This window comes from Cheilinus undulatus, linkage group 16 (genome assembly GCF_018320785.1).
Source record: "Cheilinus undulatus linkage group 16, ASM1832078v1, whole genome shotgun sequence".
Lineage (NCBI taxonomy): Eukaryota > Metazoa > Chordata > Actinopteri > Labriformes > Labridae > Cheilinus > Cheilinus undulatus.
The window spans coordinates 14,265,153-14,286,742 of record NC_054880.1 but is presented as its reverse complement, the minus strand read 5'-3'; the positions used below and the strand labels follow the sequence as shown (position 1 = coordinate 14,286,742).

The following is a 21,590-nucleotide window of genomic DNA, read 5'->3' as shown; positions in this document are numbered from 1 at the left end:
GGCAACATGAAAATATGTGCCAGTAATACCAGCTCACAAGACCAGGCTTTAACTGGGTCATGCTTTACCAGGCACCAGATCAGGGAATAAACAGCTTCTATAACTCCTCAGATCTTATACAAAATAAGAAAACTGCTCATTTTCTGAGCCTCACTCTACTAGTGAGCTTTCTGATTTAGGGCTGTAGATTTGTGACATTTGGCACTGACTAAGTGAGGGTTTTTTTCACAATCAAACTTTTTTTTAAGTGGAAAATGCTTATCCCAGTTCCCCAGTGTCCAAAGTGCATGGCCTTCAATTGTCCCAAACTAAACTAAATGTAGCAAATATTCACTTTTACAAAAGCAAAAACCAGTAAATTTTCAAGATTTTTGCCTTAATGATTATCAATGAGAACAAGACTTCAGTTTTTGATAAACCATGAACTTGGTCTTAAGATCTCAGCATGGATATAGGTGCTGAGGTGTGGTAGTCAGTCCAGAAACGGAAACAGAAAAGAGTGCAAAAAAGAAAGTAAACTACTGTGATTAACCTCAGAAATTCAGAGATTAACTGCAATGTAAAAAAAATGTAATGGTATGACAGCCCTAGTTTTTTTCAAACCTTTGTTTTAATTTTAGCTTCAGTTTAAAATGATTGTTACATTTTATTTGCAGTCATTTAGTTAAAACTTAACTATTATAGACTTGGTTCCAACAGCACTACCATTTGTATAGTGCTGTTGTACTCGATATCACACTCAAGGAATACCTCTTGTCCTATTAAACTGTTGTATTTCCAGTATTTGAGTATCAGAGCAGTGTTGGTTACCATACTTGTGTGTTTTTGCCTTCCCTACTATTGATAGACATGTTTGCTTTTATTGGTCTTCACACAAAAAAGAAATTGACTGTTTTTCTCTTGAGAAACTCCAACATTAGCATAACAAGGTGGCTTTTAAGTCTCGAATTTTAATTCCTGTGGTATTCCCATCCCCCATACCTATTAATCCATCTATGTTTGTGTCCCACAGTAGATATGGCAAGAAAAGAAGGCACACAGCACTAGATAATGAGCTCTTGCCTTGGAAATTTGATCCTTTCTTCCCTGGACAGGACATGCATGCTTAGTCATTCAAAGTCTCGCGGGATTTGAGGGCAGCATTCGTATTGGCCGTTGCTAGCATGTTGGGCTAATAGCGTCTGTCGATCGTTAGCTACCGATAAATGTCGATGCCTTCAGAAAAATCCATTAAATACAGTTGGATAATACAGCGGGATACTTCCGGATATGTTTAATGGGAGAATTCATGGTAATGGGACAGCTCTGCCTGCCTTTTCTAACAGTGCAGAGCGTCTGTAACTGTTGCTAACTGAGCCAGTAAGTGCTATCAAGCTAACTAGTGCTAACATCCGTTTGCGCTTGGCTCGTAGCGTACAGTAAAACCAGGAAGGAGGGACCAGACGATCGAGCAGCTTGGCCTCAAAGGTTGCTCTACTTCTGTGAACAGTAATTCCTTACAGATATCCTCGTCCAGGCATTGAAACACGAGGAAAAGGTAACTCCTCATTTTCCTCATTTTCTTTTAAACCTAACACAGTCTAAATGAGCCGCCGCTTTGCTAACAGAGAAAGATTGGGTAACACGTTCAGCATGTCGTTCACGTTAGTGGTGTCGTTATCGATAGATTTGGTCAGTTTCGTCTGACTGAAGTGCTGACAAAGAGTTGTGTGGACCTGCAGCTGCAGCTACAGAAGTAACGGAACATGTTTGACATTATGATCCGTGTTTTGGTCGGTGCCATGTATTTGCTGTTAACATGTAACTGTTGGCACATGAGCTCTGCAGCGTTTTCTGTTTTTGTAAATCCAGACATGGGGGCAAAGTTACTAAACCGATTATCTAAAACAGCAGTGTGGTTTTAGAGACGTACCTTTTTCTTGTTGGCAGATAAGCAGTGAATTTTCAAGGGGCATGCAAATATAACGGAGGAAAGATTGGGTTTAAACAGTAAATAGTAACATTAAACGTAAGATGGAAACAACGCCCTCAGCTCACAGCATGATACTATCGGGATTGTGGGTTCACATCATGGTTTTATCACTATTTTATATTTTCTGTGTTTTCTTTTGATGTACAAAGACACGTGGTTCACATCATTATATAATAAATGGGATTTTTTTTCTTTAATTCTCCAGTTATATTAAGTGGAAAATATCCTTTTCCTTCTGCTCTTTAAAAGTATAAATAACACACTTTACTTTGGAGGTTGTATAGTTATTGATAAAATGCTGATTTTTTGTATCCACACAGCTAAAATCTTCTAAGAATACCTCTTTGTTTTCTCTAAGTCTAAAAGAGTATTGCAGTGCATTCTGTTAATATTGCAATTTTTAATCAGCAATTCTTTATAAAGAGATTTTTGAGTCATCATTATATCCCTAATTAATCCTTAAAGTGATGTATGATCTGCTTTATATCAGAAAAGACAGGTGTCACATTGAAAATCAACTTGGGATGCACATTATTATTTTCCTGATATCAGATATGCCAGTATTAACAAATCATTTTAGCCTGTACTGCTATCGCTGTAACTAGGTGAATGTAATTCAGACCTAAAACTTCAAACCATAGCTTTGTATCTACCGATAACATGTGAATAACACCATGGATCACTAAAATTAACATAAACCTAAGGTTATTGTATAAGTAGGGATGCACGGTTTCAGCAGATATTGGCTTATAAAGTGAAATAGTAGTATCGGCAGAAATGAAAATTTCAGATGATATTTACAACCAATATTTTGTTTATAAAAATCTGCCTACATTAGCTGTAAATATTGGCTGTTTAGAAAACATTTAAGCTAGTGAAGTTTTATGCAGGTCCAACAGATCTACATCAGCTGAAGTCTTTTCTATACTCACCATCATTCCTTGCACTTTAAATTGTGTTTTAAGGACCAAAATGTGTTCATTTGTTCATCCTCAAGCTTCAAATTGTGTGTTTTTAAGAACTGAAATTTTAGGTCTGAACTACATTTACATATAAGTATCAATATCGGTGTCGGCTGTACTGATTTTGTAATACTCAGCATATCAGATATTGGCAAAAATCCAATATCGTGCATCCCTGTGTATAGGAATAAGAACACTCAAAGTAGACTTGATTTGTTACTCAGTAAAGCTACTCTGACTCACTGTAGCTGATGTCAGGGGCCTTTCCGTTTTGTAGTTTTCACCTTCACCTTTGTAGTCATACTTGTCCTTGATTTGGTGGTCTCTCTTTTCTTTTGCTTAGCAGCCCACATAACCAGCCTAGCTACTTCTCAGTGCATTATACCAGAACCAGTTCCTGTTGAAAGTGCATCAGAGCAAACATGATTATGTGCCGCATATAATCAGCGGAGGCAAGTGAGACAATTACTTTGCAGAGGCAAATGTTACTACATGAGATTTTCATAGCCTCACGACTGCCTTCTTTACTACTGGAAGCACGGGGCAGAAATGAAACGGAGACACATTTCATTTCATGCCATTGTCTTTTCTTGACCTTTTTGATGCTGAATAGATATTTGAGGTGAAAGTGAACTCAGTGATGCACCTTTTTTTAATTATTATTCAGAGCATGCATAAAGTCTGCAGGGCTTTTTTTCGCAGAGATGATCCTCTGAATACTTACCTGCTAGTCAAGCATAAAGACTTAAAATGTCTCCAGTCTTGTAGGATACTAGTGTTCATAGCAGCTGGCAAACCCACCCAGTAGAACCTGCTTGTTGAGGATCGTGTTACCTGTCAACAAAGGGGGTGCATGGCATTCAAAGAGGTATGGGTTACATTGATCATGTACTGAAAGTTTGAGGTGCATCAGAAGAGCAGTGAAGGTCTTTTGTCCCCCAAATGGTCAGCATGGTATTTATCTGCCCTCTTTAGTTTAGCACAGACTGGAAGGGATAACAGTTTTACACATGGCAACCATTGTTTGTCACGTAGCAACTGTTGTCCCTTCAAACATGACAGGAAAAGGGCATTTCACAACTTGTGGGTAGAAAGCCCTTTTAAATGCATCTCAATGGGTCTTCTGAGGAATTTTGAATAAGATGCAAATGCTTCAGGCTTTGACTTAACCATTAGAATAGGAGATTAATGTCATCAGCACCAGGAACTCTGCCTCCTCTTGAACATGAAGAAGTCCCTGCTGTAGTAAAAGCTTTCTGTTTGCCTGACTGCACTAAAGCAACACCACCTGCTCCAGGGCTTCTGCTGCTGCTTTGTAAGACACCGATGCTCTGATCTCCATTTTGTGGAAGGGTGGGTGAAAATAAAAGTGAGTTACTGTAGTAGAAGCATTGTTACTGGGTTTGAAGATGCACAGTAAATTAAAGAAATGTTTCCTCATTGCATGAACTACAGTTTAGGGATAAATATTCTTGTCTCGAAGGTGTTTTCAAGAAATTGCACTCTCTCTTTCACTTTACATCCTACCAGATTTTTGTGTGTTTTGTATTTATGTTACATTAACAACAGAAAAATCACACCTTTCCCTTCCTTTTGGTAACTTAAATATAGAAACTCACTCAGAACCCTTGAGGGAGAGGTTTACAAGTTAATAAAGTTAATGTGTAGACCATGTTAGCTGTACAAAAGCTTAAAGCAGTAATACATAATATAAATGCATGATATGCATAAGTTAAAAAGTAACAAAACGCTTGATTTAGATGTTGTGTCACATGCACAATTCTCGTTTGCTGTTTAAATCTGTAGTTTGCTGCAGGGCTTGGTATTTGATATCACCTTTGACCTTTACAGTCAGCCATGGCCTTAAAGTTTTGTTAAAGGCTATTTGTTTTACATTTTATTTTGCCACTACAAACACATTGGCTTTAGTTATGTTGTTGACTTAATTAATTAGCTCACCTTTTTAACAAACTCTTGAAATTGTTAATTTGCAGATTACTCTAGTTTGGGCATTTATTTTGTTACTACAGACAGACATGAAGAGTAGGTTGTGGTTCAAGGCTGTAGACTTGAGCTCTGAGCTTCATTTCTTGAAACTGTATTCTACACCAACACCAATGTCTATTCATGATGGCCTTCAGAAAGTTGCAAAACATGATACAGTGTCTCTCAAAGAGCTGATTGTGTCGCTCTGGTGATTTGGAGTCATCATTGTAAGATGGTCAATTCTCAGAATCCCCTTGTTTGTTTGCTGTATGCACTTGTATCCTTGAAATGCAGAGATATTTAGATTAAACTGTCTGATGTTCATTGAGCTTTTACTCCACTTCAGCGGCAACCATCAAAGACTACTACTCTGTATCACCAGACTGAAAACTCAAAGTAGTGTGAAAACTTTCCAATATACGCAGGCTTTTATCACTTTGCCCTTGCGTGAAAGGCTTTGGACTCTACAAATTAAAGCAGTGAACTTGAGATATTGCAGAACACTCTTAGGCTAAATGGCTAGTTCCAGCGGCATACTGTCATGGCTTCCAGTTCTGCATAATACATAGATGTGTGTATGTATTATGTGTTTTGTGCACTATTGTCAGGTCTGTATGATTTTGACGATTAAGTAACTTTCAGAACATTTATGATCAGTAGCAGCCATCTTTGTTCATAAAACACCTCCATAGGTGTCCCTTTTTAGAGGTAGCATCCCTCACAGGACCTGCAATATGAAATATTTGGAACTCATTTCAGCCCATACCTATATCAATACCAATTTATAGCTAAATGTAATTAAGACCTAAAACCTTGTCCCCTGAGATATACTTTTAAATTATGTTGCTCCAGCTGCACTGGAACTAGTCAACATAACTAACACGAGACAGCTTTTTTTATAAGTATTTTAAACTTTGAAGGCCCATTTTATATTCACACATTGGTATTGGGGGCTTTTCCTTTGGAAAAAAAAGCTTTGTGCATTTAAAAGTGCATCACTTGACATCTTAAGAGTCCACCAGCTTGTTTAGAGGATGCACAGGGTGGATCCCCTGTTGGCTGTGAAAGGAGGACATATTTGTTAGCTGCATTTGGCGAAGCGTTTGAAATGATGCAGCCTTCGACACCATTGTTATACAATCAGTCTTCAGTTGTGCCCTCCAAAGGATGCAGTCCCCGAATTGGGGCACAGCTATTGTGATAGACTTCCAGGCTCTGAGAGTTAGTTCCAGCATCCTAATAGACAGCCACTAATTACATCTTTGTGGTACAGCGTTATTTAGCAGTAAGCACTTACTATGTTTGTTTGATGTGTGCTACAGTTTGATCTATAATGCTGATGCAGCAGCACCTTAAAAATGTTCAACGTCAGCAGATATAAAAAAAATACATCCCTAGCACTTAAACCCACTTTATTTAGTATAAAGCAGTACTTATTGGCCTGCACTGAGCAAGGATGGATAGAAATCTGTATAAACACGGGACCAGATGCACCTGCCAGAGAAAACATTTGCTCACAGAACCTTCACATCTTGCTGCACAGAAGCTCAACTTGATTCACATTGCTGCCGGCTTATGAGCACATGTTTGCATGCTGCTTCTGCTGTGTGCAGCAGCTTTCGAGCTGTTGGCCTGTGTGTGTTATCACTGCCCTGGTTTTTGATTTATTTTTCTCTGACACTTCAAGGTCATGTGGGGCTTCAGGGGGCTGTTGATGGGAGGTTTGAAAGCAGATAGGTGCAGAGAACTTGATCACAGGCTACAGGGTGTCATGTATGCTGTCCAGTTCCGGCCTGTCAGCACGTAGGGAAACATGCAGCTCTACAATGTAGATGAGTAAACCGGGCTTGTTTTAACTGAATATTAAAATTTCCTTTAGTAGAGTATTGTCGTTTAGTTTCTGATTCGTTCCTGTTGTGATCTCTTAGTGAGGAAATTGTGTGCAAGTTCTATCAAAAGAGTTATATTTACTGGCTTTCTTGTTATGTCCTTTTAGGAAAGGATTATTAATCCTGGTTTGAGCACAAAGATGTCAAAGGCTCCAGGTTCTCCTGCTCGGTCCCGCTCAAGATCAAGGTCAAGATCAAGATCTTACTCTAGATCTCACTCTAGGAGTCGTTCCCGCTCAAGATCCAGGAAACGTCGCTACAGGTAAGACCAGTTTCTGAAAATACCATACAAGTTTGTTGTGTGGGATGTGAATTTAGATTGTCCTTTAAGGTAAGATTTACATACTTTGGAATACTTTAAATTTTTTTCTTTTTTAGTAATTATTAAATAACCTGCCCTGCGGTGGGCAGTAAACTGGTATCAGTACTGTCACTGGTAAAATTTCTGCCGCTGAGTTTCTACCCCTTCAAGTATAACGTGTGTAATAACAGCAACCTGCAGCGAGTATGCTCACTTTGCACACCACCTCTCTTGGCCTTTCTGAGACTGTGAGCTGCAGTGGACCGGCTCAGTCCATCTCCTGTATTGATTCATATTATCACACCTTAAACAAAGGTTTAAAGGTGTGCTTAAACTCATGACTCACTTGTTTTGTGTCCAATGATTATTTCACAGTGGCATTAAAGGTTGGAGAAGCAGCTCTAAACACTATAACTCTGTAAACTGCTGCTATCTTTGCTAAAGCTAAGTTAAATTAATGATAGACTGGGCGCGCCAGTAGTCGAGTGGCTAAGGCGCGCACCGTGTATGCGGGCGGCCTGGGTTCAAGTCCGGCATGTGGCACCATTTTCCGCATGTCTCTCCCCGCTCTCCTCCCTGTTTCTGAGTCTATCCACTGTCTTCCTCTATCTAATAAAGGCACGAAAAGGCCCAAAAATAAATCTATTTAAAAAACAGAAATTAATGATAGACTTGCTATTTTAGCCAAGTTCTTCACAGTAAAAGTGCATACTTATTACATTGCTTGAGCACGTTTATTGTGACAACCACATCAGGAAATGTAGTGATGTCAGTTGCAGCTTGAAACACCTCATTAGAAGAGAAACTAAACTTAAAACTACAGGTGCATTTACATGGAGTGAACAGAGAGAGACTTAAGAAATTATTACTCTGTGCTTTTATGCTCAGACATACGTTGAGTATGCCATCACAGCCTTGTTTTAAAGGGAGAAAAGGGGTAACACCTGAATATGCATTTAAATGAATTATCTTTTTTATTTTGTAATACTCTGATTTAATCTTATTGCTTGTTTTTCAGTGTGTTTGTGTGTGTGTGCGTGTGTGTGTGTGTGTATTGTGTGGAGATTTTGTAAGAATAATGTGCACTCAAAATAAGTTATATCCGCTGAATAACCATTAGTAATCAGAGGAAGTAAATGTGGAGATTCTTCTCTAATTTTCTTGTTTAATTTTGGGTGTCATGTTTCTGCATGGCTGCAAAGCAGGCATCAGTCCACTGCTGGGAACTTGTGAAAAACACAGGGATCAGGTGGTATGGCTGTCTCTCTCCTCTGCTTTCTATCGTAACAACTCTAGGCTGTTGAACAAATCAAACAAATGTCGACTGAGTACTTGGGTGTGATAATATTTGTCTGGCTCTGATCTGGGGCGGTACAAAGCAACAAGGAAATTGACAGCTGATGTGTTTGTTTACTTGGCATTTTCTCCATCATGGCAGCCATGTTTTTCCTGTGGCGGCTTGTGCAGATCCCCCAAAGATCTGATGTAATCTGAATATAAATCCTATTATGTTTTCCTTAAAACTCCAATTAGTGCCTCTAGTTTATGTCTACTTGTTAATGAGTTGTTTTATTGAAGAGCGACAGATAAGATTATAAAGATAACAGAGCAATGGCTCTGTTTTGTGTTGATTTGATCACCATGAGTCCCTTTCAGTAAGTGGAGTACTCTTTTTGAATAACAGGGTTATGGATTAGATGTAATTTGGTTTTGATGTTTTATTCTCCTATGAGGCACGACTCATTCTAGGTTTGGTCTTAATTTGCATGAATGTCTTTCCTGCGTGGGAGATGCTGTGAGGGAGGCTGACAGAGCCTCAGGCAAATTTGCATCAGCTCCTCTTAGTCATCATTTGTTTTTTTCATGACGTGCTTTTAAGATTTAAGAAGTCAACCTTTGCAGTGTTTTCATCTTATTTATCGAAAGAAAGGGAGTGTTCTCCACTCTCACTGCCTCTGTTGTGTTTGAGGCTTGGAAGTTAGGTTGCTGGGTTAGGGTTAGAAGAGCATTGCCAAACTGCATGTCAATGATTGTCCAAATAGAGAGAGAGCAGCTGCATATCCTTCCCACCCCCCAATGCCTCCTGCTGGTGTGGATTAGAGCAGGTTGTGTCCTGGCTGCAACCTTTGTCCAACACTGTCGCAGAGCTGACACAGAGTGCGTTGTTTGTTTACTGCAGCATAGTGCAGGATTTCTGTCTTCAAATGAAAAAAAGGAGGGGTAAGCAGTGAGATGACAATTGTGTCCTTGCGTTACTGTTTTCTTGGCTGACTGCAGACTTGAAGGTTTGAATTAAAGGTTAACACTCCATTAGTAGGAGGGGAGACATTTCCTACCTCCTCCCGTCTCCTGAGTGATTTATATTCCCGTATTAAGGAGAAGATCCGGTGGGTAATAGGTGTGTGCTTATGCCACCGTAGTTTTATTTGTAAGGTCAAAGTTTGCTGGCTGTGGGAACAAATTTTACTGTATACAAGTTAATTCCCCATTTAGGGTAGTTTTTGTCAGTTTAGCAGCTACCTGAGTGACATGTTCAGGACAAGCATGCTCTGTTCAGTGGAAGGACTTCTTCTACAACACTGAGCTTACATTGCCCCCTGTTGACATTTTTGGGACTCACTATTCTGACACACTATATAGAGTACGTTTTCAGAATCAAAAGCTGCAAGACAAGACATTATAAACATAAAAGAATAGATTGTCTGATGTATTTAATCTAACAATCTACCACTTTTAAACCAGCTTCTACCAGTATGTGCCCCCAGATAATAGATGTTAGTTGTTTGTTTCTAGTTTGTATTAAAAAGAGGAGAGTCCCCGGGGTCTCCTTTAAATTTCTTTTTTATCTAATCAAATCAAATTTGAATATACAGAATTGAACTATCTTATCAGTCCCTTTTTCCATCTTTGGTTTTCTGGAGATAAAATGAAGTGGGAAAGGAGCATCTGCTAATGGGTGATAATTTCCTGTAAGAATGATCATGTAAACAGAAATTTTTTAAGCCACAAAGATATAAATCTGCTTTGTGGGCTTCAATATTATTATTTTGTTGCCTCAAACTGACTGAATTTTTTTCTCTTTCTTTTCTTGTCCAGTTCGAGGTCTCGTTCCCGCTCTCGCTCCCACTCTCCATCCTACAGAAACTATCCCACCAGGGACTATCAGAGCAACAGAGGTGGCTTCAGAGGCTACAACCGAGGCTACCGGAGGCCTTACCACTATCGTGGCAGAAACCGAGGCTATTACCAACGCGGCCACTACCAGAACAGGGGAGGTGGTGGCGGTTATGGTTACAAGTCCAATTGGCAAGGTGGTGGTGGTGGAGGAGGAGGAGGGGGCTGGCATGACCGCCACCATGACCAGGACCACAGTCCCAGGAGAGGGCGCTCTCGTTCACGTACGCCCAGAAGGCGTTCGGGTAGCCGTAGCCGCTCTCGCTATTCTGATCGTTCGTCTTCTGGGAGATCTCGACGCTCCAGGCGCTCCAGCTACTCTTCCCGGTCCCGCTCCGGGTCACCACGTCACCGGAGCAGCAAAGGCAAGCAGGGCTCTAAGAACAGCAAGGACAAACAGGCAGAAAGTCAAGTGGAGAAACCCGGGCAGGCAGCAGATGGCAGTGCTATCGAGAAAGCATCGGGAGGTAAATGGATTGATTATGACGCCAGCCCCAAACAAACCCCCCCAGACTCTAAGAAAGAGGATGCTTCCACTGGTCCTGACAGTAAAGGACCTGGGGGTGGGGGTCCTCTGTGGAAAACCATCGGCAGTGCGTCCCCTCCACCAAAGAGCCCCACAAAGTCGGGACAAACAGCCTCCTTTGGAGGCTTCGGTTTCTTCTCAAAGGAGGATGTCAAAGCTGGAGATAAGACTGTGATCTCTGCCGCCTTCAAAAAGTATGTCTGTTACTCTTTGCACCATTTTCTAATGTTTTTCTATTGTTTTCTTTTTAATTTCTCTAACAAATGATGACAATATTTTTCTTTCAAACATGTTTAGCATTTTTCAAAGATCCTTGGAAGAATAAAGGTTAAAAAGGAATTCATAAGACTCCTGATTTTAAGTGCAGTGAAAATGTAGCCGGCTGTTGTCCTTTACTGTGCACTGAGAGGAAGTTGTATGAAACGGTGATGGTAACGTGAGTATAATTACTGCAATGTGAGTCCTGGTCTACTATTTTAACTAGGGATGGGCTGATTTATATATTTCTTTTATAATAGTTATCAAGATACTAAAATTATTTAAAAATCAGTGTTTCTAGGTTTATTCTTCCTCAAGGATCTTGTATTTTGAATGTGACTGCAGCAAGTACTACAGTGTATAGTCGGATAGAATTGAAATTTACAATAATATATCATTCTTTTCCTAATAAGACCAAAACAGCCATTAAAAGAGGAACATTTTTATGTAAAGTATCCAGTATGCATTAACATAAAATTAAAGCTTATATATGGGAAGTAAGTAAATTGACACAAAAAGGCCATATTTTTAGTTTCACTGTCTGGTTCAAAGCATGCCCATCCCTGGTGTATTACATTTTTTTCAGTTTGTGAGATAATGTTACATGTATTTTTCCATCATGCATTGTTCACATTGTTTTAAAGTGTTGGTCTAAAGTTAGCCTAACAGTTGAGCATTAAAGCACTGTGCTTTCTAAAGCTGAGTTTCGTTCTTTGTTTCAGGTTCTTGGCAGAAAATAAAAACAAAAAGCAAGCTGCTGAGAAGGAAAATGGACGTGAAAAGGAGCAAAGCACCACGGACAGAGAACTGGACAAAGGAAGCAAGCCTGGAGACATGTTCAACATTTCCTCCACTTCTTTCAGTGAGTCCAAGGAGGACAAGACCATGCCTTTCTTTGATGCAGGAGAAGAAGAGTTCCTCAAGTCTCACGGGCTGAAGGAGGCAGACATGGAGGAGGAAGAAGACGAGGTGAAACCCACCCTCACTGCTCGGGATATTTTTGGGAAGTGGGGAGACGAGCCGCCCTACTCGACGTCCTACCCGGTAGTCAAAGAGAAAAGCCGGAGAGAGGCTGAGGAAGCAGAGTCTGTAGATCACATGGAGGAGGAGATGTACCGAAGCCGTAAGCACAGCTCCAAGAAAGAGGAGAAGTCCAAGAAGAAGGAGAAGAAAGAGAAGGAGAAGTCCAGAAGGAGTCCGTCCCCTCCTGCACCTTCCAGAGAGAAGGAGCGTCCTTTGTTCCCTGGAGCTTTCCCTCATCAAGAGGGGTCACCGTCCCGACGCCTGTCTTCATCAAGAGAGGAGTTTGAACTCAAATATGGTGCTTTAGATGAATTGCCAGGGTATGTTAATTACACAGTGCAATTGGTCTTAATTTAAGATGATCAAAAAATATAAGAAACATAATTTTCTTGAAGCAGTTTGTCAAACAAAAGCTTGATTCAAAGTGTCGTACACATTTCGCCTTCACTATGAATGTTGCAGATGCATATGGGGAGACTAAGTGTGACCTCAATACCATGTTTGGGTATTTTTTGTGAAGCTGCGTGTTCTTCCTCCAACGCAGTTTTCCCTTATTTCTCACATACACGAATCTTGAACATTAATGCCACTCAGGGTTGGCCAGTTTAAGTCACTACAAGTGACAGTAACTGAGCGGTGCACACCGCACCAGGAAGACTTTTCCATCATGCTGAGTATACCATCCATTGTGTTTTGCAATTGCTCTAAAAAAGGGAGGACTTGTCTAACGGAGAGAGTAACTTCACTAGTGGTGCAAAAGTGCCTAATGCCCAAAGGCATTTTGGGTATACTCTGCAGATTAAGGGATGATTGTGGAATAACTTAAAACTAAAAATGAGTTCTATCAACTCAGAAAATAGAGCTGAAATTGCTTTTTTTTTTTTTTTTTTTTTTTAAACATTTTTAAGGAAACCCAACTCATTTTTAACAACCTTCAGCTATTGAGTCTTACAGTGTACAGAGACAGATAAAGATAGGGGAACTCAACGGTATTTTTTAATACACTTGGCAGGTAAAATTGGAGTAGGAGGAGTAGTTGGTGGAACTCAACCCATCTGAATACAAAAAAGGTGAGTCCACTTTTCAGGTGATGAACAACTGCAAACGGGTGCATCTCAGGGACAGATTGTTGCAGCAAAATGGAAAACTATTCTGGAGAACATGGTCAACTCAGCAGTTTTAATACTAGGCAAACATGCTGATGTTTCAGCATTGCAGGTGTCTTACTAACAGATTAATATATGAGTTGCACTTTTATATAGTCCAACTACATTCAACTAGCTACCTCTTATTGCTGCTCTATATTTTGTAATCAATGTTTGTCACCTCTTCTGTTCTTCCAGCGCCTCCCTCTCTAAAGATCGCCTCATGCCTCGAGAGTTGGTCAATCCCTCTAAGAAGGATTCAGAGTTTCGCTCCATCTTCCAGCACCTTCAGTCGGCTCAGCTCCGTCGCAGCCCCTCTGAGCTGTTCGCTCAGCACATAGTCTCCATTGTGCACTACATCAAAGGTATAGTAGGATCTGTGCTGAGTAAGATCACAACAAGATGGACTGGACGCTGGACTTTTTATTTTCTTGAAAAGTTACCAATCTTTATGTTTAGTAATGCTTCTCTGTTCTGTATGTGCAGCTCAACACTTCCACTCGTCAGACATGACTTTAAGTGAGCGGTTTGCGATGTACCAAAGAAAAGCTGCAGAGGTAGAAATGATGAAGCCAAGGAAGAGCCCAGAAATCCACAGGTATAAACACTATTATCTGCTCAGAAATGTATTCAAAATTTCCCTTTGAAGTCTTTTTATAAAGCTTTCCACTAACATCAAGGTTTCTTCTCCCCTCTCAGGAGAATCGATGTTTCCCCCAGTGCCTTTAAGAGGCACTCTCACCTGTTTGAGGATATGGACGAGTCGAGCTACAAGGTGACCCACCCTTTTGAATTTTGACGTGTTTGGAACAAGCAAATATGAGACGACCCAAAGCAGCAGTGTTCAGCTTTGTGCTTTTCTTTCAAAGGATGCATATTTCTAATTCAGAAAGAGCCCAATTGTGTGTTGTAAGTGCCAAGCATTCCCCCAGCCTTTGAGATATGGTTATTGATTGGGTATGTACGAACCCAAGCAAAGGCTAAAAGGAAGTGAATTAAGATCCTGAATCCAAGCTTCTCAAGGGACGCTTATCAATGCCTTAACCTTGTAAGTATTTTTCAAAAAAGAATAAAACAAAACCACAAAAAACCTTGAATAGAATTTATGAAATGAGCTACATGCATGCTGCTGGTTTCCACATACACTTAAATATGGGAAAACCTTTTTTAGAGCATATTTTGTTCAACTTCTTTACTTGTGACACATAGTGTTTGCTACATTTTCAGACGATTGCCCATCAAAACAAAGTGTAATGAATTCAATCTTGATATTCATGTATAATCTTAACCACTAGAGGGAACACAATGCTCATATATGTGGTACATATGAATTGTTTTGCCAGAATACATTGGCTTCAAGCTTTGTTTTTGTCCATAAAAAAAAGTAAAAAACTCTGTTGTCTTTATCCCTTCATCCAAATATTTCATCATCCAGCATTTTAAACGTCTGCTGATGGTGCTAACAAACAAAATATCTCTGCAGGATTCAAGTCATAAGTTCAAAGGCGACGTGATGGATCTGCGCCTGGATATTGAAAGGCGTAAGAGGTTCGGGAAGGACTACAAGCGCGAAGGCAGGAGCCCAGGAGGCTCCCGAGGGCCAAGCAGAGAGAGGTCCTCTGAGAAATCTGGGAAACACCACAAGAAATCTAAGTAGGTTCAAAGTCCCGCATTCACAGGAAAAAGGCTTTAATTCAGACTTGTTAGAGGGGATGTGTTTCAATTTTTATTTTGTGAGGAAAGAAGAGTTGAAAAGCATCAGTCATGTCTCCTATAACCATTCTTGAAATACTCTACTTCATAAATTGTAGTGTGTGGAACAAATTTCTCTGAAACCCCTGTCCCATCTTTATGTTTGTGTTCACAGGAAGTCAAAGAAGAAGCGAGATCGCTCCCCATCCTCCTCTTCCTCCTCCTCCTCTCCATCCCCTTATCCTCCACCCTACAGAGGTAAAGAGTACATGGGAGAGGGGATGGAGCACCCGGAGGAGGGCTACAGTCACTCACGTTATCCTCCTCGTGACTACGGAGGGCCCCCAGACAGAGGCCCCGGACATTATGAGGGCCACAACCCTGAGAGAGGCAGAGGTCGTGGATTTGTAAGTTCTGGTCTCTTTGCTGCTCCTTTCTCTTCTTCTGCTGTATTTTTGTTTTTCTTTTTTCACGGAGGTACTGACATCTCATCTTCTTGCAATTCTCTGTCCTAATGGCGTCACAGTAGACTGCGCTTCTCTGCTCTGTTCCTTCCTCCTAATGCTAAGGAACATAGTGTGGATGATGATGATAATGATGATGACACTATCATACATAGTCCATGCACTACCTGATTTTTGTTAAGGTAATGTAGCGCAAATCAGTTGGACTTCATCACTAAACAAATGCCTGATTTCCATCAGAGAGGCTTTTTTCTGTGTGTTCTCTCGTTCTCATCGTCCCTGGATTTGTGGGAAATGTTTCTGTCCACTGACTGTGACTTTGAATCCACATGTTGTTTTGGTTTCAGTTCCCTAGAGTCAGAGGGAGAGGATGGAACAGGGGGAATTATCCCGGCAACAACAGCAATGGAAATCCAGCCAATATGAATCCTCAACAGCGCCCCCCAGAGGAGGAATGGGACCCTGAATATACTCCCAAGAGCAAGAAGTATTACCTGGTGAGTCTGTGAAGCTCCACATTTATTAAGTGGAATGTATATTTACCAACGACATGATGTATAATAGTGCCATAATACATAAAAGCAAATAGAAGATTTAATTATCATACAAACTATGGCTGGATTTATGTGTAGCTGTTTCAACATCAATATGGGTTATTTTTTGATATCAACAATGTTTAAAAGTATTAGCCAGGATCCTCTCATAAATAAAAAACTGAAGTTGCTTTTTTGAAGTTTTAAGACATAATAAGACACTGGAATGGCCCAAATGTAAGAAAACTCTGATAACAAGAAAGCCTTGTAAAACTAATTTAGTTTTCATGTTTTTATGTTTTTAATACTTTTTAAGTTAAAATGTCACAGCCAGTTTCCCCACATAATGATGGTATGCCTGTAGGGGTATCGACAGGTGCATCCCGCCCTTTGGTGATAAATTTTCATCCCACAGTGAGATGAGTTTTTTCCCTGCCTCTGCTCTGACTGACTACAATTCTGTCACAGGTTTGGTCTAATGTCAGCATTCACTGTGACTGAAACGTTTCTGACACACAACCAAAACTCCAGATTTATGTGCTCATACTGTGGTCCTCACACTGACGACGTTTCTGTACCTACTAACAGCAAAAATTTGACCCTTTCCCCTTCTTATGGGCAAATAAATACTAGCCTGTGATAGGGACAGTCTTTAATTCATTTCCTGGCGCTAGTAAAGCATGCTGTTCTTATTGCCTAGTCGAGAATATGATTATGTTTATTGTCTGCTATCTATAAACCTATAATTCAATCACCAGGACACACTATGTAGGAAAATGATCTTTTCTGATGAAGGTGTGAATGATTGTTTATTTAGTGATAGCAGAGAGAGAGAGAGAGAGAATTGGAAAAGAACGGCGTGCGGCGCTGTCAGTCTACAGTTTTTGCTTTGATTTTTGCTTTAAAATGATGTTAAGTCAATCAGATCAGACAGTGTAGAGATCAGACTGTGGATGAGATTGCATCATCAGTTCTAGACGCGCCCTCAAACATATTGCTGGGATGTGGTGGTAAAGCAAACATCTTGCCATGCTGGGTTGCCATGTCAAGTCAAACCACAAGTCGAGCTGAGCCGCCCTGCCACTTGTAATGAAAAAGCTCCACATGTACCAACATGACTCCTGATTCCATTGCACTAGATACCATGCATTTTTGATCAAACATATCTTTCTGTCTGATCACCACAGTACTTATCTGCAGGGGAAGGTGCAGATTGTCCTCGATTTTGTTGATCTTAGATGGTGATTAACAACACGGATAAAATCCTGCAATATTTTCTTTAAAATCTGCATTATATCAACTCTTCAGTCATCAGTTTACTATCTCGCTTATCTTGGCCATTAGTAGAACATTTGTTTTACAAATAAGCAGCTCTGTCTGTTGTTGGGAGCCTTTATTGGCATTTAAAAGTCAAGACTCTGAAAACAAGAGGGCACCATGTTTTTAAGGTGTGATTCAAGGAAGACAACTCCATTTACTTTAATAGCAATACAGGTACAAGAAGAGCATGACTCATGTTTTTAATAATAATAATAAAACTTTATTTGTATAGCACCTTTAAAAACACAGGTTTACAAAGTGCTTTGACAATAAGCTAATATTGGCTAGTTGTTTTTTTTTTATTTAATGAAAAATTGTTCTCTTTAAACAATTTTGTGCCCTTGTAGTGATTAGATCAGAGGTGTACTGATTAGAATTTGATTGGCTGGTTTCCATTTTTCCTGGTTTTGACCTCCTGATAAAGATTTTGGATGATAACAGAATTTTTTTCTTCAAAAATATTTTATTGAATTTTTTTTTACCTTGTCTTTATTGGATTTTTATTTCCATGTTTGTAACAAAACGATGTCTATTAACTTTTTATTTAAAAAAATTTCAAAACTGCAGCAGGTCACATGATCATCTCTGGTTTTAACTTTGTTAATCGTGCATCACAGCCTTTTATTTCCTGTTTTCTTTTTTGCTTTAGTCCATAGTTTATGCAAGGGTGTCTACTAGCCTAAATAAAACAAAATCTAAATACTACGTGAAGTAAATTTTTGTGTTAAGTTTATATTCTAGAGAGCAATAATTGGTCAGTATTAACACTCTGATCCTCTCCTGTTTTCAGATCACAGGAACAAAGCCGTTTACAACAGCTTTTTTCTCTGTAACTCCTGAAGGAATTAAAACAAAAATTTGTGACTGTTTTACTCAGCTAGGACTGAAATCTTTTATCTGACCTCTCTTCCCTGCTTTAACAGTTTTAACATGTTTTTATCTGCTGTAAATACTGAAATGATACTTGATATAAAGTGACACATCTGATTGAAACAGTCTTCTCAATCACATGCACGCATGCTTAGGGTTTGTCACGTAAGATGGGAATATAACCGGGACATTTATCAGCTTATGTTATACATTAACTCACCAGGCTACACACATGTGAGCAAGACGTGGCTGGAGCTTGTAAATCCATGCAGATATCTTACATAGACTTTAGGTGGAGAGGAACAGGTACACGGAAAGTTCTACCTAAAATGTTTCATAGCTTTCTCTTAACTAGTGTGTATCCGCAGCTCAGCCACACTGTGAAGAGCGTTTGTCTGCTTCAAACACCTCAAAGCTGTTTGCTGTGATCTCAGCACGGCTGACATTAATGTACGGGACTGTCAAGTAGGCCTCAGGGATGCTGTTCTTATGAAAACGTAACGATGGTGGAGCACCATATTTGTGGAGGTCATAGATTTTTAAAAATTTAATATCTATCATTTTGACCTTTCCTTTGTCCTGCCCCGCTCCAGCACGATGACCGCGACGGAGAGAAAACCTGGACAGACAACCGCGGAAGAGGCCGGGGCGCTTTTCCCACTCGCCGTGGACGCTTCGTCTACCGTAAAGGAGGCAGCAGCCCCAAGTGGACACACGACATGTTCCAGGGCGGAGAAGAGAGGGGGCTTGGAGACGACAACATGGAGGTGGAACGTAAAGAACAGAAGGGCGCTGGAGACGGGCCAGCCATGAAGCAGTAAACCACTCAGTCTGTCATGCTCACATTCAAAACGATCACAGCCATGATGAAGAGGCTAATAGAGTTTTATTCTCCTCTTCACGTAATCTTATAACTGTTTAAAAGGTTTATAGTGTTCAGTGGCGAAAGACGTGACGTGATTTAAGAGCAGCACTCTTCCTTTTGTATGAGGTTTCAGCTGAAGTGTTCTTTTAATGTAACGTTTGTTTGGATTTAATTGTAACTTTTTAAGGGAGAATTAACAGGCAACAAAGAAAAATGTTCTCTAAAAGCACGGGAAAATGAGAAATGCATTTGTGCCTTAGAAAATATTAATAACACAGTCACATGTAATGTGTTTGAGGTACAGCCCTGTCTATGAGAGCTGTGTTTCAGTGTAGAGAGGCATTAGACGATGTCCATTTCTCTATTTTCTTTGTTTGTGTTTGGGGCTGCGATAAATCTTTAATGTTACTGCATGAAACATATGATTGATACCTCGCTCCACGGGACCAATCAGTAGCGGGCTCAGGGCTCAAAATATCGCACATGAAAGTATCTGTTGAACCCCTGAACGGTTGGTTGTTTGTCCCTTATGTTATCTGAGCTCTTTCATATAGTGCCACTTCAACTATACTTCTCATCTGAAAGTAAAGACTTTGTATGTATGTGTGCGTGCTACAGTATATTCTCAGTGGTTGTGGATGTGTTCAGTTTTTTTAAAAAGTCATAGAATTGTAAAGCAGTAAAGTCCCAAAAACATGTAGGTTTTCATCTTCAGTCACAGCCTCTTAGATAACTCTACTTTAGTTTGAATTAAAAACAGCGCCTTGTTTCAAAAGAGGCTAATGCACGCACTGAAGTGTAGTTATTTTAGGATAACAAAGAGGGAAATTATAGTTCTTTTAAGTTTGAACCAAAAAAGATCAATTTAAGAAAAACCCAAGCAGAAAATGAAGAGAAACCTTAAAAAATGCTGACAAAAGAAATGAAAGTGAATATTTTCAACACAAACTAGAAGGTCTAGTTTTATGACTCTCATTGTGCTGCTTTGTCCAACTTTGTACATACTGCATGTACTAAACAGAACTGTCTGTCTTTTGTTTGTTTCATCTGAAAACTTTTTGTACTGCTCTCAAGAGCTTTGAAGTACTTCTGTCTTTTAATTTTCTTTAGACTTTTTTTTTTTTCTCCAGGGCAAATCTGTGAGTGAATTTTGAGACAGACTGTAGAAATGTTAGACAGCCCACTGTGTTTGAATGGTTTGTGATTTAACTCCTTTGTTAGGGGTCACACAAACCCCGCTGCAGTCTGTGTACAAATCTGAATAGTTGCTGAATCAAATTTTTCCTTCTGATCTTAATAAAACAAACATGTTTAAAAGTGTTGAAGTGGTAACTTAAAACTCACTGACAAACAGCACAAAACAAGAAAGTTTGGAACATTTCCTAGAAAACATCTGCAGGGGTAGAGAACACAAGATGAAGATTAATTTTCTCTTATAATTTTAGTCAATCAAAAAAGATCTACAGTTCAACTGATAGAAATTTGAATGCTGAGGCTCTTGTTCCCTTGTTTTCTCTTTGGGCATGTTTATTAGAGTTACAGCATCTTCTATGTTGTACAAGGAAGCGATGAATTTCTTCATTTTTATAAAAAAAAAAAAACTTTGAAAAATAGATTCACATGTTTGCTGCAAGTGTGCAATACATTTGGGTAGTGATTTCATATTGTTGCATTGTTCTTCCAATATCTTTTCTGTTGATGTGTTATTCTTAAAACCTTAATTTAACCCGAGTACAGTCATTGTTAAGAGCACAGTGAGGACTAAGTTGTATGTAAATCGAGGAGAGTACAATCAGATTTTGGAAGAAGAACCATTTGACATCACTAACTAGATTGCTTGGAATTACGATTGAAGCAAACATCAATCTATTTCATTTTATTTCCTCAAAATGTAGAAATTTAATATGATGCTGTGTACAATAAAGAAGGCCAGGCAGCTTATTTACATACAGTGCATTCAGGAAGTATTCAAACTCCCTTCACTTTTAAGGTGCTACCTGATGCTACAGTAAAAAAACAAAAAAAATTTATTCCCATACATCCACACTTAGTAACCCATCAAGACAAAGTGAAAAAATTAATTTTACTTTTTTTTGGAAATCTATTGAAAGTTAAAAAAAAATCCTAAAATATCACATTGAGGGAAGTATTCAGACCCTTTGCAAATTTTGCAAATTCTATTGGACATGATATGAAAAAAGCAAACACCTCTTTAGAGAAGACTCCACAGCTGACAATGCATATCAGAGCTAAAACCAAGGCATGAGGTCAAGGCCCCAACCAGTTCTGAGGGCAGGCCTTCAACCATCCTGTGGGTTTACAAAGAATGGCCTGACAATGACAAAATATCTAGTAAGCAGCATTTTTAGGTGAAAATGCCTTGTTGGTTGCAGAGGTTAAAGAAAAATGACCCTACTGGTTAAAAAGCAACAATAACTCAAAGAACCACTTGTTACAGCCAAGGTAGAAGTACATTTCTGAAGCAGCAGCAGAGGATCGGGCCAGGTGCCATTCCTGTCAGTTAAGAACAGGACACTGAGGCCATAATTTACACAGGAACTCTAAGTGCTGATATTTTTGAATGGTTGGATCAGAATTTGGAGTTAATAT

At 39.5% G+C, this 21,590-nt stretch overlaps 1 protein-coding gene across 2 annotated transcripts; it reads left to right on the top strand.

The window, feature by feature from the left end:
* The first annotated feature begins 1,148 nt into the window (after window positions 1-1,148).
* On the top strand, window positions 1,149-20,300 carry thrap3b (thyroid hormone receptor associated protein 3b). 2 transcript variants are annotated; one of them, XM_041808302.1, is made up of 12 exons: window positions 1,149-1,291; window positions 1,413-1,537; window positions 6,917-7,071; window positions 10,207-11,004; window positions 11,791-12,411; window positions 13,435-13,601; window positions 13,723-13,834; window positions 13,936-14,011; window positions 14,720-14,889; window positions 15,104-15,335; window positions 15,740-15,889; window positions 18,709-20,300. In XM_041808302.1, exons 3-12 carry the CDS (start codon window positions 6,950-6,952, stop codon window positions 18,934-18,936), a joined length of 2,676 nt encoding a protein of 891 aa, XP_041664236.1. In that variant the 5' UTR covers window positions 1,149-1,291; window positions 1,413-1,537; window positions 6,917-6,949; the 3' UTR covers window positions 18,937-20,300. The 2 variants fall into 2 exon arrangements, with proteins under 2 accessions (XP_041664236.1, XP_041664235.1); XM_041808301.1 differs by having other exon boundaries at window positions 1,149-1,537.
* The last annotated feature ends 1,290 nt before the right edge of the window (window positions 20,301-21,590 follow it).

What these genes read in the sequence shown, in the direction of transcription:
- thrap3b (XM_041808302.1), top strand. Translation starts at nt 6,950, where the DNA reads ATGTCAAAGGCTCCAGGTTCTCCTGCTCGGTCCCGCTCAAGATCAAGG. An exon ending in GCTTTAGATGAATTGCCAGG is followed by an intron (nt 12,412 to 13,434) that starts GTATGTTAATTA and finishes CTGTTCTTCCAG; the next exon opens with CGCCTCCCTCTCTAAAGATC. An exon ending in TGGACGAGTCGAGCTACAAG is followed by an intron (nt 14,012 to 14,719) that starts GTGACCCACCCT and finishes ATATCTCTGCAG; the next exon opens with GATTCAAGTCATAAGTTCAA.